At 41.9% G+C, this 16,738-nt stretch overlaps 1 protein-coding gene across 3 annotated transcripts in view; it reads right to left on the bottom strand.

Moving 5' to 3' along the window:
- Positions 1 to 16,738, bottom strand: part of cbr4 (carbonyl reductase 4) — an 80,258-nt gene that overhangs the window by 27,724 nt on the left and 35,796 nt on the right. For 2 of the 3 annotated variants that reach the window (XM_051927660.1, XM_051927661.1), the window contains exon 3: positions 15,470 to 15,590. In XM_051927660.1, coding sequence (XP_051783620.1) covers positions 15,470 to 15,590 — 121 coding nt within the window. The remainder of the gene's footprint in view (positions 1 to 15,469; positions 15,591 to 16,738) is intronic. The other variant, XM_051927662.1, reaches the window with a different exon arrangement.

The raw sequence follows: 16,738 nt of genomic DNA, 5'->3' as shown, positions 1-16,738 counted from the left end.
CATGTTATTCAGCTGCAGAAGGAACAATGTGCTATATGTGATATATGGAAAGAAGGTATGCCAGCAATAGAACTGCCTTTTTATGAATTTTACAGTGCATCCGGAAAGTATTTACAGTGCATCACTTTTTCCACATTTTGTTATGTTACAGCCTTATTCCAAAATGGATTAAATTCATTTTTTTCCTCAGAATTCTACACACAACACCCCACAATGACAACGTGAAAAAAGTTTACTTGAGATTTTGCAAATTTATTAAAAATAAAAAACTGAGAAATCACATGTACATAAGTATTCACAGCCTTTGCCATGAAGCTCAAAATACAGCTCAGGTGCATCCTGATTGTCTCGAGGCACAAATCTGGGGAAGGTTACAGAAAAATTTCTGCTGCTTTGAAGGTCCCAATGAGCACAGTGGCCTCCATCATCCATAACTGGAAGAAGTTCGAAACCACCAGGGCTCTTCCTAGAGCTGGCCGGCCATCTAAACTGAGCGATCAGGGGAGAAGGGCCTTAGTCAGGGAGGTTTTTCAGCGGCAGGAACTGGGAGACTAGTCAGGATAAAGGGAAAGATGACTGCAGCAATGTAATGATCCAGTGACATCCTGGATGAAAACCTGCTCCAGAGCGCTCTTGATCTCAGACTGGAGCAACGGTTCATCTTTCAGCAGGACAACGACCCTAAGCACACAGCCAAGATATCAAAGGAGTGGCTTCAGGACAACTCTGTGAATGTCCTTGAGTGGCCCAGCCAGAGCCCAGACTTGAATCCGATTGAACATCTCTGGAGAGATCTTAAAATGGCTGTGCACCAACGCTTCCCATCCAACCTGATGGAGCTTGAGAGGTGCTGCAAAGAGGAACTGGCGAAACTGGCCAAAGATAGGTGTGCCAAGCTTGTGGCATCATATTCAAAAAGACTTGAGGCTGTAATTGCTGCCAAAGGTACATCAACAAAGCATTGAGCAAAGGCTGTGAATACTTACGTACATGGGATTTCTCAGTTTTTTTATGTTTAATAAATTTGCAGAAACCTCAAGTAAACTTTTTTCACGTTGTCATTATGGGGTGTTGTGTGTAGAATTCTGAGGAAAAAAATGAATTTAATCCATTTTGGAATAAGGCTGTAGCATGACAAAATGTGGAAAAAGTGATGCGCTGTGAATACTTTCTGGATGCACTGTATATACACACGCACATATATACTGTATAATAATATATATATTATATATATATATATAATACACACACACACATATATATAGTAATGGACAGCCGTTTACCATGCCCGGCAGGGACGCCCCTACTGCATCTGTTCTGGGGGAGCTACCATGGACAACTCAATACCTCCCCCGGGACGCATGGTGGCAGCCTCCCTGGCAGACGATGATTCCCCAACCTGGCGCATGGCTCCAATGGAGATGGAGTCCTCCACAGCCTGGTTGGGGGCTCGGATGGCCGCCAGGGGGAGCTGCATGGAGCCTGCAGCCCGGCTGGTCAAATCTTCAGCCCCACCCGGAAATGCAATTAGGGCCAGGTGATCAAGCACCTGGAATGCTTCCGGGTGGGGTATAAAAAGGGTCAGCCACCACCACTCGAGTGCCAGAATCGGGAGGAAGAGGACGAGGTTGCCTGGGAGGAGTGGTGGTGCCAAAGTGGAAGGAAAGTGTTGTTTGGTGTGCTATATTTAAGTGCTTTTGGGACTGTGTTGGGCCTGTGGGACACAGGGAAGGCGTGCCCCACGGCTGAAGAAAAATAAAAGTGTGTTTTATTTAAGCACGTGCCTCTGCCTCAGTCTGTGCCAGGCCTTTCACAATATATATATATAGTATATTTATATACACCACAGGCTCACACATATATATATATATATACTGTATATATATACATACACAAACATTTATATATATATATATATACTGTATATATATATACACACACACATATATATATATATACATACACACACATATATATATATATATATACACACATATATATATATATACACACACACACATATATATATATACACACACACACACATATATATATATACACACACACATATATATATATACACACACACACATTATATATATATATATAAAATAGAGAGAGAGAGAAAAGCCAAGCAAAATGACACCTTTTATTGGCTAACTAAAAAGATTACAATATGCAAGCTTTCGAGGCAACTCAAGCCCCTTCTTCAGGCAAGATGTAATCAATTGCCTTTTTGATTACATCTTGCCTAATTGATTACATATATATATATACACACACACACACACACATTGTGGAAGATGACCTGGACACAGACAGGCAGACACGTTCAAATCACCCACAACACATTTATTTACACAGTCCATTATTTACAAAAGTGCACACAACCCAATACTCCCCCAAAGTCCCAGGCCTCTTTCTCCAATGCCTTTCCTTCTTCAGGCCTGCCTCCCTGCCTCCTCCAAGACCTCATCCTTCCTTCACTCCCAACTCCAGCCCCCTGAATGGAGGGAGGCGACCCCTTTTATAATCACCCGGATGTGCTCCAGGTGCCTCCCACAATCTTCCGCCAGCACTCCCCAGTGTGGCGGAAGTGCCGGCTGCGCACCCGTAAACACTCCGGGTGTCCCCGATCCTCTTCCCCCCAGCACTTCCGGGGTGTGGTGGAAGTGCTGAGGACCAGGGCTCCAAAGGCATTGGGGTGCCCCCTGGCGGTGACCACGGACCCCTACAGGGTTGAGCTTCCAAGCTCTGCACCTGTGGTCCCCATAGCCACCAGGGCGGTCGCCCCCACATGGTGTGGGGGAGGCGTAAGCCCTCCTGTGGTCTTCCGGGGTGCCCTGGCTGGGTTGTCCCCCCCAGCCACCTGTGACAACATATATATATATATATATATATATATATATATATATATATATATATATACTATATATATATATATATATATACAGTATATATATATACAGTGATCCTCGCTATATCGCGCTTCGCCTTTCGCGCTTCACTCCATCGCGGATTTTATATGTAAGCAATATTTAAATGTATATCGCGGATTTTTCGCTGCTTCGCGGGTTTCTGCGGACAATGGGTCTTTTAATTTCTGGTACATGCTTCCTCAGTTGGTTTGCCCAGTTGATTTCATACAAGGAACGCTATTGGCAGATGGCTGAGAAGCTACCCAGCTTACTTTCTCTCTCTCTCTCTCTCTTGCGCTGACGTAGGGGGGTGTGAGCAGGGGGGCTGTGTGCAGCTGCTTCCTGAAGGACATGCTGCACGGAGCTTCGCATACTTAAAAGCTCAAAGGGCACGTATTGATTTTTGACTGCTTGCTTTGCACTCCTTTGAAAAGGAAGATATGTTTGCATTCTTTTAATTGTGAGACAGAACTGTCATCTCTGTCTTGTCATGGAGCACAGTTTAAACTTTGAAAAAGAGACAAATGTGTGTTTGCAGTGTTTGAATAACGTTCCTGTCTCTCTACAACCTCCTGTGTTTCTGCGCAAATCTGTGACCCAAGCATGACAATATAAAAAAACCATATAAACATATGTTTTCTACTTCGCGGATTTTCCTATTTCGCGGGTGGCTCTGGAACGCAACCCCCGCGATGGAGGAGGGATTACTGTATATATATATATATATATATTATATATATACAGTATATATATATATATATATATATACAGAACTGTGCAAAAGTTTTAGGCAGGTGTGAAAAAATGCTGTAAACAAAGAATGCTTTCAGTAATATAAATAACTAATAATATAATAATAACTAATAACGCATAATTATGTATGATGGGTGAACACTTCCTGAAAGACACAGTTGTCCAAATGGGGTTGGTTTTGAGGATACGACTATAGGTGAATGAAAAGATGTAACTCTGGCGAGGGCAACATACAAATACACGCATTTTACACGCTGCATACATTGATTCACAATCGAAGTACAGACACTGCTAAGACCATGGAATACCCCTCGCAAACTGTTTTACATGCTGCATACAGCGATTCACATCCACGACAAATATGATTCTTCTTAGATGGTGCTGGTCGCGTCCACCTTTGCTCTCGAAGCATACACACTGCCTGGTCATGTGCCCGCTCGCAAAAGCAACTAACATTAGAACCACCCACCAACTGTAACTATATACGTCGGACTTCCATACAACTCGGAGGTCCTGCCACATGCAGAAGTTCGCTGGTGACACTGCTATCGTGGGCTGCATCAGGAGTGGGCAGGAGGGAGGAGTATAGGGACCCTAATCAAGGACTTTGTTAAATGGTGGCGACTCAAACTACCTACACCTGAACACCACCAAAACCAAGGAACTGGTGATGGATTTTAGGAGGCCTAGACCCCTCATGGACCCCGTGATCATCAGAGATGACTGTGTGCAGATGGTGCGACCTATAAATATCTGGGAGTGCAGCTGGATGATAAATTAGACTGACCGCCAATACTGATGCTCTGTGCAAGAAAGGACAGAGCCGGTTATACTTCCTTAGAAGGGCTGCCGTCCTTCAACATCTGCAATAAGATGCTGCAGATGTTCTATCAGACGGTTGTGGCGAGTGCCCTCTTCTACGCGGGTGGTGTGCTGGGAGGCAGCATTAGGAAGAAAGACGCCTCACGCCTGGACAAACTGGTGAGGAAGGGCAGGCTCTGTTGTTGGCATGGAGGCTGGGACAGTTTAACATCTGTGCGCAGAGCGACGGGCGCTGAGCAGGGCTCCTGTCAATTATGGAGAATCCACTGCATCCACTGAACAGGATCATCTCCAGACTGAAGAGCAGCTTCAGCGACAGACTGCTGTCACCATCCTGCTCCACTGGCAGATTGAGGAGATCGTTCCTCCCCCAAACTATGAGACTCTTCAATTCCACCGGGGGGGGAGGGGGGGGGCTGGGGGGTAAACGTTAACATTTAATATTATACAAAGTTATTGTCTGTTTTTTTTACCTGCATTATTATCAATCTTTAATTTAATATTGCTTATTGTATCAGTATGCTGCTGCTGGAGAATGTGAATTTCGCCCTTGGGATTAATAAAGTATCTATCTATCTGTCTGTGTGTGTGCCTCTGTCTCTCTCTGGCTCTGCCTGTGTATGTGCGCGGCTCTCTCTCTCACTGCCTGCCTGTGGTGCCTCTGTCTATGCCCGTGTTTGCGCTGGGCTCTCTCTCTCACTTGCCTGCCTGTGTGCCTCTGTATCTCTCTGGCTCTGCCCGTTGTGGTGTGCGCGGGCTCTCTCTCTCACTGCCTGCCTGTGTGCCTCTGTCTATGCCCGTGTGGGCGCGGCTCTCTCTCTCGGGCTGCCTGTGTTCCTCTGTCTCTCTCTGGCTCTGCCTGTGTGTGTGCGCGGCTCTCTCTCTCACGTGCCTGCCTGTGTGCCTCTGTCTCTCTCTGGCTCTGCCCGTGGTGTGTGCGCGGCTCTCTCTCGGGCTGCCTGTTGTGCCTCTGTCTCTCTGCGTCTGTCTCTCTCTGGCGCTGCCTGTGTGTGTGGTGCGCGGCTCTCTCTCGCGCTGCGTGTGTGCCTCTGTCTCTCTCTGGCTCTGCCTGTGTGTGTGCGCGGGCCTTCTCTCTCTCTCACTGCCTGCCTGTGTGTCTCTGTCTCTCTCTGGCTCTGCCCGTGTGTGCGCGCGGCTCTCTCTCTCTCTCTCTCTCTCACTGCCTGCCTGTGTGCCTCTGTCTCTCTCTGGCTCTGCCCGTGTGTGTGCGCGTCTCTCTCTGTGTGCCTCTGTCTCTCTCTGGCTCTGCCTGTGTGTGTGCGCGGCTCTCTCTCTCACTGCAGTGCCTGTGTGCCTCTGTCTCTCTGCGTCTGTCTCTCTCTGGCGCTGCCTGTGTGTGTGTGTGCGGCTCTCTCTCTCAGCTGCCTGCCTGTGTGCCTCTGTCTCTCTTTGGCTCTGCCCGTGTGTGTGTGCGGCTCTCTCTCTCTCGGGCTGCGCTGTGTGCCTCTGTCTCTCTCTGGCGCTGCCTGTGTGTGTGCCTCTGTCTCTCTCTCGCGCTAACCTGTGTGAACCGAGGTTCGACTGAGGTTGACTAATGAAAAGTCAACGTGGCTCAGAGATGCATGTGGCCTCTAGCCCAGACGAACATAATGACAGCGTTTTTTTTTCCCAGCCGGTCGCGTCCAAGTTGTGGGCGGTGGCTCTGAGAGTTGTCGTCGTATCCAATGGTCTTAGAGTTGGTGGGGTGTGGGCTCCTTCCTGCGTGCGCCATGGGCGGCTTACTTGTCGGCGGCTTAGTGAATCCACGCCCCTTCCGGCGTGCTTTCCATGAGTGGCTACTTGTCTCCCGGCTTAGTGAATTAAATATATAGATGATTGTTTATTGTTATCAATTTACAAAATGCAAAGTGAGCAAACAAAAGAAAAATCTAAATCAAGTCAATATTTGGTGTTACTACCTTTTGCCTTCAAACCAGCATCAATTCTTATAGGTACACTTGCACAAAGTCAGGGATTTTGGTTGGATTATAGTCGGGTGTATGATCAACCAATTATACCAAACAGTGCTAATGATCATCAATGTCACACGTAGTTGAAACACAGTCATTAACTGAAACAGAAACAGCTGTGTAGGAGGCTTAAAACTGGGTGAGGGAACAGCCAAACTCTGCTACCAAGGTGAGGTTGTGGAAGACAGTTTCATGTCATGGCAAGATGGAGCACAGCAACGAGACACAAGGTAGTTATACTGCATCAGCAAGGTCTCTCCCAGACAAAGATTTCAAAGCAGACTGGGGTTTCAAGATGTGCTGTTCAAGCTCTTTTGAAGAAGCACAAAGAAATGGGCAATGTTGAGGATCGTAAATGCAGTGGTCGGCCAAGGAAACTTAGTGCAGCAGATGAAAGACATATCAAGCTTATTACCCTTCGAAATTGGAAGATGTCCAGCAGTGCCATCAGCTCAGAACTGGCAGAAACCAGTGGGACCCAGGTACACCCATCTACTGTCCGGAGAAGTCTGGCCAGAAGTGGTCTTCATGGAAGAGTTGCAGCCAAAAAGCCATACCTCCGACATGGAAACAAGGCCAAGCGACTCAAGTATGCACGAAAACATAGGAACTGGGGTGCAGAAAAATGACAGCAGGTGCTCTGGACTGATGAGTCAAAATTTGAAATATTTGGCTGTAGCAGAAGGCAAGTTTTGTTCGTCGAAGGGCTGGAGAGCGGTACAATAATGAGTGTCTGCAGGCAACAGTGAAGCATGGTGGCGGTTCCTTGAACGTTTGGGGCTGCATTTCTGCAAATGGAGTTGGAGATTTGGTCAGGATTAATGGTGTTCTCAATGCTGAGAAATACAGGCAGATACTTATTCATCATGCAATACCATCAGGGTGGCATATGATTGGCCCCAAATTTATTTTGCAGCAGCACAACGACCCCAAACATACAGCCAAAGTCATTAAGAACTATCTTCAGCGTAAAGAAGAACAAGAAGTCCTGGAAGTGATGGAATGGCCCCCACAGAGCCCTGATCTCAACATTATCGAGTGTGTCTGGGATTACATGAAGAGACAGAAGGATGTGAGGAAGCCTACATCCACAGAAGATCTGTGGTTAGTTCTCCAATATGTATGGAACAACCTACCAGCTGAGTTCCTTCAAAAACTGTGTGCAAGTGTACCTAGAACAATTGATGCTGTTTTTGAAGGCAAAGGGTGGTCACCTACGTCAACCGATGTGTGACATTGATGATCATTAGCACCTGTTTGGTATACAGTGGAACCTCGGTTCACGAATGTCTCGGTACACATACAAATCGGTTTATGACCAAAAAGTTCGCCAAACTTTTGCCTCGGTTCATGACCACACACTCGGTATACGAACAAGCCAGTTTTCCTTTCGGTCTGTACATGTTCAGTCTCTCCCTGTGCAGCTTGCAAGAGAGAGCGTGAGAGAGCACGACACACACACACACACAGGCCGCGCGAGAGAGAGAGACGCACACACACAGGCAGCGTGAGAGAGAGAGAGAGAGAGATGCACACACACAGGCAGCGCGAGAGAGATGCACACACACAGGCAGCACAAGAGAGAGAGAGACGCACACACAGGCAGCGCAAGAGAGAGAGACGCACACACACAGGCAGCGAGAGAGAGAGAGCTGGATGCATAAGGTAGGAAGGCAGTTAAAGAATGCACTGGCCTTGATTTTGTTTTCATTTCTGTTTACAGCGATCGGTTTGTAGCGTGCATTGTTGCAATGTTATTTTTCTTGGTGGTTTATTAAATTACGGATTTTTTTCAAATGTTCATTTTTTTCCCTGTGCTTAAAACGTGTTAAAAAGTGTTTTTAGCCAGCGGTTGGTAGCGCTATAGTGTGAACTATTGCAGTGTTAGTTTTCTCTGTTGTTCAAGGTTTTCTCAGTGTTATTCAATGTTTTTACATTTAGTTTACTATTACGCTGTGCATTCTATGGTTTAATCTATACTAATAAAAGGCAAAGCCCTCACTGACTGACTGACTGACTGACTGACTCACTCACTCACTCACTCACTCATCACTAATTCTCCAACTTCCCGTGTAGGTAGAAGGCTGAAATTTGGCAGGCTCATTCCTTGCAGCTTACTTACAAAAGTTAGGCAGGTTTCATTTCGAAATTCTACGCGTAATGGTCATAACTGGAACCTGTTTTTTGTCCATATACTCTAATGGAGGAGGCGGAGTCACGTATCGTGTCATCACGCCTCCTACAAAATCACGTGAACTGAAAACAAGGAAGAGATTTACAGCACGAGTCAAACGCGGGAACGAAGGTAAATGACATTAATTGTTGAGTGTCTTTTAATACTGTGTAAGCATACATATTAACACATGTGCAATTAAACATGTGCATTTACGGGGTGATTTCTCAGGCTTAAAAGCTCGCCTTTTATCAAACGCGGGAACAAAGGTAAATGACATTAATTGTTGAGTGTCTTTTAATACTGTGTAAGCATACATATTAACACATGTACAATTAAACGTGTGCATTTACGGGGTGATTTCTCAGGCTTAAAAGCTTACCTTTTATTAAAAAGGTAAATGCAAACTGTTTTCATTCTGAAGGGCACAAACCACGTTAGATTTCAGCCGTTAAACGCGCAAAAATGTCGGTACACCAGATAAATAAGCGCAACATATTATCAGTTGTATTGTATGCTTACAATACATATAGAAATGTGTTAATCGTTAACTAATAGTATGGGATGGTGTTTTTCGACTCGCACCTTGATTTAAATGATTCCATGTCTTGGTGGGTTTGCGTAGCTTATTGTCAATATCTTTACACCTGTTTTTAAGACTTATTGACTGAAACGGGCTTTCACGAAAAAAGTTAGGGCTTTGCTACAGGATACACCCTCCACAAGTTAAGGAAGTAAAAATAAAAGGTATATATTTCTGTTTTATTTAAACCTTTTAAGTTCGTATGCATAGCCCCATTTGACTGTTTTAGTTTTTTTTTTTTCTTTCTTCAGTAATATTTAATCTCCTTAAAGAAAAACAACATATGCATTTTACTTTTTTTGTATCTCTTTAGTAATATTTTAGTGTAAAAGGATAACCAGTATGTAAACCTTTTATGTTACTTTACAAAGTTATTTTACACAATGTTGAAAAATTAATAAGAAAGCTACATATTTTGGCAGCTGCTGCTTTAATTTTCAATGAAATGAAAAAAGCTCTCCAAGAGAAAACCTCAATGAAGAAGAAACAGTTTCCACTATCTAAAAAGGAGAAACCCTCATTTATAAAGGTTTGCTGCAGATGACTTAACTGAAAATAAATGAATAGTTCCTATGTGTATAATACATATTTATCTATTTGACTTATACCTTTATTCCAGCAACTTGCAACATCTGAGGTACAATTTGTTTCATTACTTTTGTTTTTTGCAGCACAGGTAGGTGAAGTGACTTCCTCAGGGTCACACAGTGGTGTCAGTACCAGGATTTGAACTGACAAGCTCCGGGTTTGCTGAAATATTACTGAAGAAAGAAAAAAAATGAAAACGGGCAAATGGGGCTATGCATACAAATGTCCGTCCATACATTATTCAACCCGCTATATCCTAAATACAGGAGCCAATCCCTGCCAACACAGGGCACAAGGCAGGAAACAAACCCCGGGCAAGGTGCCAGCCCACCGCAGGGCGCACACACCCACACACCACGGACAATTTAGAATCGCAAATGCGACTAACCTGCATGTCTTTGGACTGCGGGAGGAAACCGGAGTACCCGGAGGAAACCCAGACAGACACGGGGAGAACATTCAAACTCCACGCAGGGAAGCGAACCCAGGTCTCCTAACTGGCACCTTTCACTGCGCCACCATACCGCCCGCATACAAACTTAAAAGGTTTAAATAAAACAGAAATATATACCTTTATTTTTACTTCCTTAACTTGTGGAGGGTGTATCCTGTAGCAAAGCCCTAACTTTTTTCATGAAAGCCCCTTTCAGTCAATAAGCCTTAAAAACAGGTGTAAAGCTAAACTTGCAGCACCGCTATTCAATTACACTTGCCTAACGCCTCTCCTAAGGGGAAATACTGTGGGATCTGGGCATCCGTCAAAGCACCAATCACAGGCCCGATTAGAAAGCGGGAAACTGTGATTTGTCGTCTCCCTCCCATGTAACAATCACAGCCCGTGTTACAACGCACTATGTATATATGTGTATGTGTGTATATGTATGTGTATATATATGTTGATATGTGTGTATATATGTGTGGATGTGTATATGTATATATTATATATACTGTATGTATATGTAGAGATGTGTATATGTAGATATGTATATGTATATATATGTTTACATAACCTCTTTAACACACTACTTCTCCGCTGCGAAGCGCGGGTATTTTGCTAGTTAACTATATTTGTGCTTAAAAACTTAAAAAAAAAAAATATTTACATACAGTTCATATAGTCTGGAACAGATTAATTGTATTTACATACAATCCTATGGTAGAAATTGATTCGGTTCACGACCTAATCGGATTATGACCAGAGTTTTGGAACAAATTACGGTCGTGAACCGAGGGTCCACTGTAATTGGTTGATCATACACCTGACTATAATCCTACAAAATCCCTGACTTTGTGCAAGTGTACCTATAAGAATTGATGCTGGTTTGAAGGCAAAAGGTAGTAACACCAAATATTGATTTGATTTAGATTTTTCTTTTGTTCGCTCACTTTGCATTTTGTAAATTGATAACAATAAACAATCATTATTTATATTTCTGAAAGCATTCTTTGTTTACAGCATTTTTTCACACCTGCCTAAAACGTTTGCACAGTACTATATATACATATACACATACATATATGTGTATATGTATACATATATATACATATACACATATATACACATATATATATATATATATATATATATATATACACACACACACATATACATATATACACACACATATATATATGTACACATATACATACACATACATCTACACATATATAGAGTATATATATATATATATATATATATATATATATATATATATATATATATATATATATATATATACACACATGCATAGATATATACATATACATACATATATACATACACACACATATATACACACACACATACTGCATACATACATACATACACACATTTATTTATACATAAATAAAATATATAATTGGAGAGGAGAAAGAGGACTTTGCATATATATTTAAATACAAAACATACTTTACATTTCCTATATACAGTGGAACCTCGGTTTGCGAGTAACTTGGTTTACGAGTGTTTTGCAAGACGAGCAAAAATCTTTAATAAATTTTGACTTGATAAACGAGCGAGGTCTTGCAGTACGAGTAGTATGTATACGCTTTGTCTGCTGAGCGTCATGTGATCACAACTGAGCTGATGGTTCATCTCTCTCTCTGGCTGCAGGATTTTGGGCAATCGTCTCCTATTCTCTGTCTGAGTTGGCGTGCCTTACTCATATAGTCAACATCCGTACGAGCGTATACTGTTTACTACAGCATTAGCATTGTGACTGTGTGTGCGCGTGTGTGTGTGTGTGCTCGCTTGCTCGTGTGTATGTGTATTTGTGTGTGCACGCGCGCGCTCGTGTATGTGTGTGTGTGTGCTCACACGCGTGTGTGTGCTGTGACGTGCGAGTCCCCGTCTTGCACACTAAAACACGAAGCTGAGTCTCAGTACTTTAGCAACACCAGCTTTATTCAGCTTGAAACAGCAACACAGCGGTTATTTATACACAGACACAGCAGTCATTTATAATGTTCCTTGTTCCTTGTATCACCCATCGACTGCAGGCGCATATAGCATGTCCGCGATCTTTTCGGATTCGCTTTTACGGCGAACTGCTACAGCGCTGGGAGACTTCATTTGCTTTGGGATGCTCTTCCTTGTGTCGTCCCATTGGGTGCAATCCCACAAGAGTTTAGAAACTCACTCACACCAGCCATGATTCTTTTCAAAGGTAAAGTGCAGGTTAATTTGTTTTATGTATTTTTACTTTAGATTTTGTATTAATCATTTTTATATGAATAGTTTTGGGTTGTGGAACAAATCATCTGAGTTACCATTATTTCTTATGGGGAAATTCACTTTGATATACGGGTGCTTTGGACTACGAGCACATTTCTGGAACGAATTATGCTCGCAAACCGAGGTTCCACTGTACATATCTAGGAAGATAATGTGCTCTTTGGCCTGTCAGGTTGGACAGCTCATTTATTTATTTTTTTTAGTTAAAAGTATCATTGATTAGTGGTTATTCAGTTTCTGATGCTTGCAAAGGTTACTGGAACATCCATCCATTATCTAACCCGCTATATCCTAACTACAGGGTCATGGGGTTCTGCTAGAGCCAATCCCAGCCAACATAGGGCGCAAGGCAGGAAACAAACAGGGCATACACACACACCAAGCACACACTAGGGACAATTTAGGATCACCAAAGCACCTAACCCGCATGTCTTTGGACTGTGGGAGGAAACCGGAGAACCTGGAAGAAACCAACGCAGACACAGGGAGAACATGCAAACTCCACGCAGGGAGGACCCGGGAAGTGAACCCAGTTCTCCTAACTGCGAGGCAGCAGCACTACCGCTGCACCATTGTGCTGTTTACTGGAACATGGTAGATTAATATACCCTTGTTTGTTTCTTTTTCTTTGGGAATAGTGTTTTCCCTATCCAAATCCATGCTTTAGACCGTTTAAGTAACCAGTCTGAGAGGATTTAAGTTTTGTGACATGACACGTTATCCTGCTGGAAGTAACCATCAGAAGATGGGCACACTGTCATAAAGGGATGAACATGGTCAACAACAATATTCAGGTGGGCTATGGCATTTAAACAATGATCAGTTGGTACTTAAGGGGCCCAATGTGTGCCAAGAAAATATCTCCCAAACCATTACATCACCACCAGCCTGAACTGGTGATACAAACAGAATGGATCCATGCTTTCATGTTGTTGATGCCAAATTCTGACCCTACCATCAGAATGTTGCAGCAGATATCGTTACTCATAAGACCAGGCAACGTTTTTCCAATTTTCTATTGTCCAATTTTGGTTAGCCTGTGTGAATTGTAGCCTCAATTACTTGTTCTTAGCTGGCAGGACTGGCAACGGGTGTGGTCTACTACTGCTGTAGCCATTCTGCTTCAAGGTTTAAAGTGTTGTGTATTCAGAGATGCACTTCTGCATACCTTGGTTGTAACAAGTGGTTATGTGAGTCATTCTCCGCTGACCTCTGGCATCAACAAGGTATTCCCCCCTACCCCGAGAACTACTGCTCACTGGATATTTTCCATTTTTCTGACCATTCTCTGTAAACCCTACAGATGGTTGTGCGTGAAGATGAGCCGTTTTTCAAATACTCAGACCAGACCAAACCAGCCCATATGGCACAAACCACCATGCCACATTCAACGTCACTTAAATAATTTTTCTTCTTTATTTTAATGCTCAGTTTGATTTTCACCAGGTCATCTTGACAATGTCTACAGGCCTAAATGCATTGAGTTGCCGCCATGTGATTGGCTGATTAGATATTTGCATTAAAAAGCAGTTGAACAGGTGTACCTAATAAAGTGGCCAGTGAGTGTAAAAGAAGTAACTGCTTTCTGTTGAAGAACTTTTAAGCCCTTTCACATATCTGAGTGCTATTTAGTTGCCTTCACACCAGAAGACCAAGCAGGAAAGAAACACTTCTATGATAATAAAAACCTATTTAAATGTTATGTACACTTAATAATCAATATATTGAAAGTTTATTTTTAATTATTGCTCCTAAGAAGGTCCTTTTTCATTTGACATTGTTTGTTACAAGATCTCTGTAACGCTGTTTTGATTTAACCATTACACCAACAAAACTAGAAATTTCAGTTAGGGTGTGAAGACTTTTGTTATACATTGCATATCCATTATCCAAATCAATAAAGCTCAACATGCTTTGTTGTTAATTATCCTTTGATTCTACATAAAAGCCAATATGCTGATCTAAAGTCAATTAAAATTGGAATCTTAAATGTGTTCAATTAGCTTTATTGCTTTATAAGCTTTAAAGCATATGGCAACACTTCACAAAAGATTTTTCACCAATCAGGAAAAAAGTTGCTCATTTCAAATCCTGAACTAATCTGCTTTCCTGTTTAACAAGTGTACAGTCTCAGAAAAAAGAATGGATGTGGGTTAATCTGCTTAGTGTATGGTGTCTTGACTTAATATGGCAACATTACAGCTTACACCAGCACTATTCAATTTGCATCGCTCTGAAATGCAGAGAAGTGCTTTTCTCAAATAATCACTTTTAATGAAAACTTCAATTTTAAACTTCAGCCCTTTAAAACAAACCAAGCAAATATTGCCACAGGACCCCCACATTTAATTATTTTAGAATTAACAGCTTGCAGATACCTACAATGATATTAATTATAAATGGGAATGAATGATGTTGGGAGCTTTGTAGGTTTTCTGAAGACAAATTCAGTGAATCAGTACTTTCATAATCAGACATAATAATAAGTAAAACAAATGGTAAAGAAAATTCCTTTTCTTTATACAAAGCAAATACACTAAAAGCAGACTTAATTTATGAGATTACTCTAGATTTATCTGGCTCAGCCATCTCCTATTAATGGCATTTAAATGTGTAGAATTACACACACAGTAATAAAAAAATACAAAATGCTGCATTGTAATTGACTTTACTTTTTTAATAATGCATAGAACAAGATAGTATTTTTGGGTCTCAAGGAATTTCACATTAGTTTTTTTATATCTAATAAGGGAAGTCATGAAATTTATTACAGAAAAACACTGTTTTAAACTGACATACTTGCAGTGAAAGTTGACTTGTTTTCCAAATACCATTTTTATTTGTAGAAATATATTCAAAAATGTTCTTTCCCCCCAAGAATACAACTGAATATCTTTTAAGGAAATATTAAAATAAAAGCCTTCAAACCTGTTTATTCCAGCAGCATTCACCAGGTAATGGACTGGACCCAGAGAGGCCTGAATCTTGTCAAATGTGTTTTGTATGTCTTGTTCTTTTGAAACATCACAGCTATGAGCAATATGATCTGCTATTAAATAAAAAGACTAATTTAAGCCATTTTATTCAGAAGATGAATGAACAATTTAACACATGAATCACACAACTGCAACACTTACCAAATCTTTTGAAAACCAAAAGATAATTGTGCCATTGTATCATATTACAATTAAAAATAAGTTATTCGCATAGTTTGTTAGGCTAGAAACAATACATGACACCATTCTTAGGCAGACACCAAAGAATATACTAGCAGGTGGTTTACAGTCTTGTATTTATGCATTATTTTATGCTTAGCCTGTGAAGAGTATAGTAACACTGTTGAAAAACATTAAAAAAGACCTACAAAAACAAGAGGTTTTTATATGCAACGTAAACCACAACTTAGCACTTCAGTTCTGACCACAAATTCACTGTTCAGCTGTGAGCAAAGTACTATGCCTAACTTGAGAGTAAATATGTAAACATTTTTAAACAACTGTATCATTCCTGTGTAATCTGCAAGCATCTTTGAATAAAAATGTCAGCTAAATAAATGAAATGGTTTGCATTATCTCTTATGACCTTTTTCTCTGATAAGATGCACTAGATTGCTTTTTATTGGGCAGTACCATTTTGTTTGTGGGTATTTGTGCAATAAATGCATGCCCTGTTGATTCTGAAAAAGAGGTTTAGAGCAAAACAAAGTTTAGTTGCAGATGAGTAAAGCTGATTATTAAGTGTATATGTTTTAATAAAATGCTCTCTAAAGCTTTACTGCCTTCTGGCTACATTTGAATTGCCTTGGTGATAAAAGCCATCTCCTCTGTATAAGAAATCCAGCTATTCACTATAGTATGTTGTCATTCTTTACTTACGCAGGCTGTTCCTTTAGACAAGAAGTAAAAAAACTAGCCAACCCGCGGCGTGGCCGCATAATTATTTATTGATGGGTGAACACTTCCTGAAAGACACAGTTGTCCAAATGGGGTGGGTTTGAGGATACGACTGTGAGTGAATGAAAACATGGAACTCTGGAGAGAGCAACATACAATTGTCCGTGACTGAAAACGGGATACGCATGACAGAGCCCCGCCCACCAACTCTAACCCTCCTCCCGCGTCATGCTCATGTGCATGCACGCAACACCTCACCAAACACCGTCTCAGTCGCTTCCGTCTCTGCTACAGTCCACATGCA

This window comes from Erpetoichthys calabaricus, chromosome 5 (genome assembly GCF_900747795.2).
Source record: "Erpetoichthys calabaricus chromosome 5, fErpCal1.3, whole genome shotgun sequence".
Classification (NCBI taxonomy): Eukaryota; Metazoa; Chordata; class Cladistia; order Polypteriformes; family Polypteridae; genus Erpetoichthys; species Erpetoichthys calabaricus.
The sequence above is the reverse complement of the archived record's forward strand: the minus strand, read 5'-3'. Positions and strand labels throughout refer to the sequence as shown.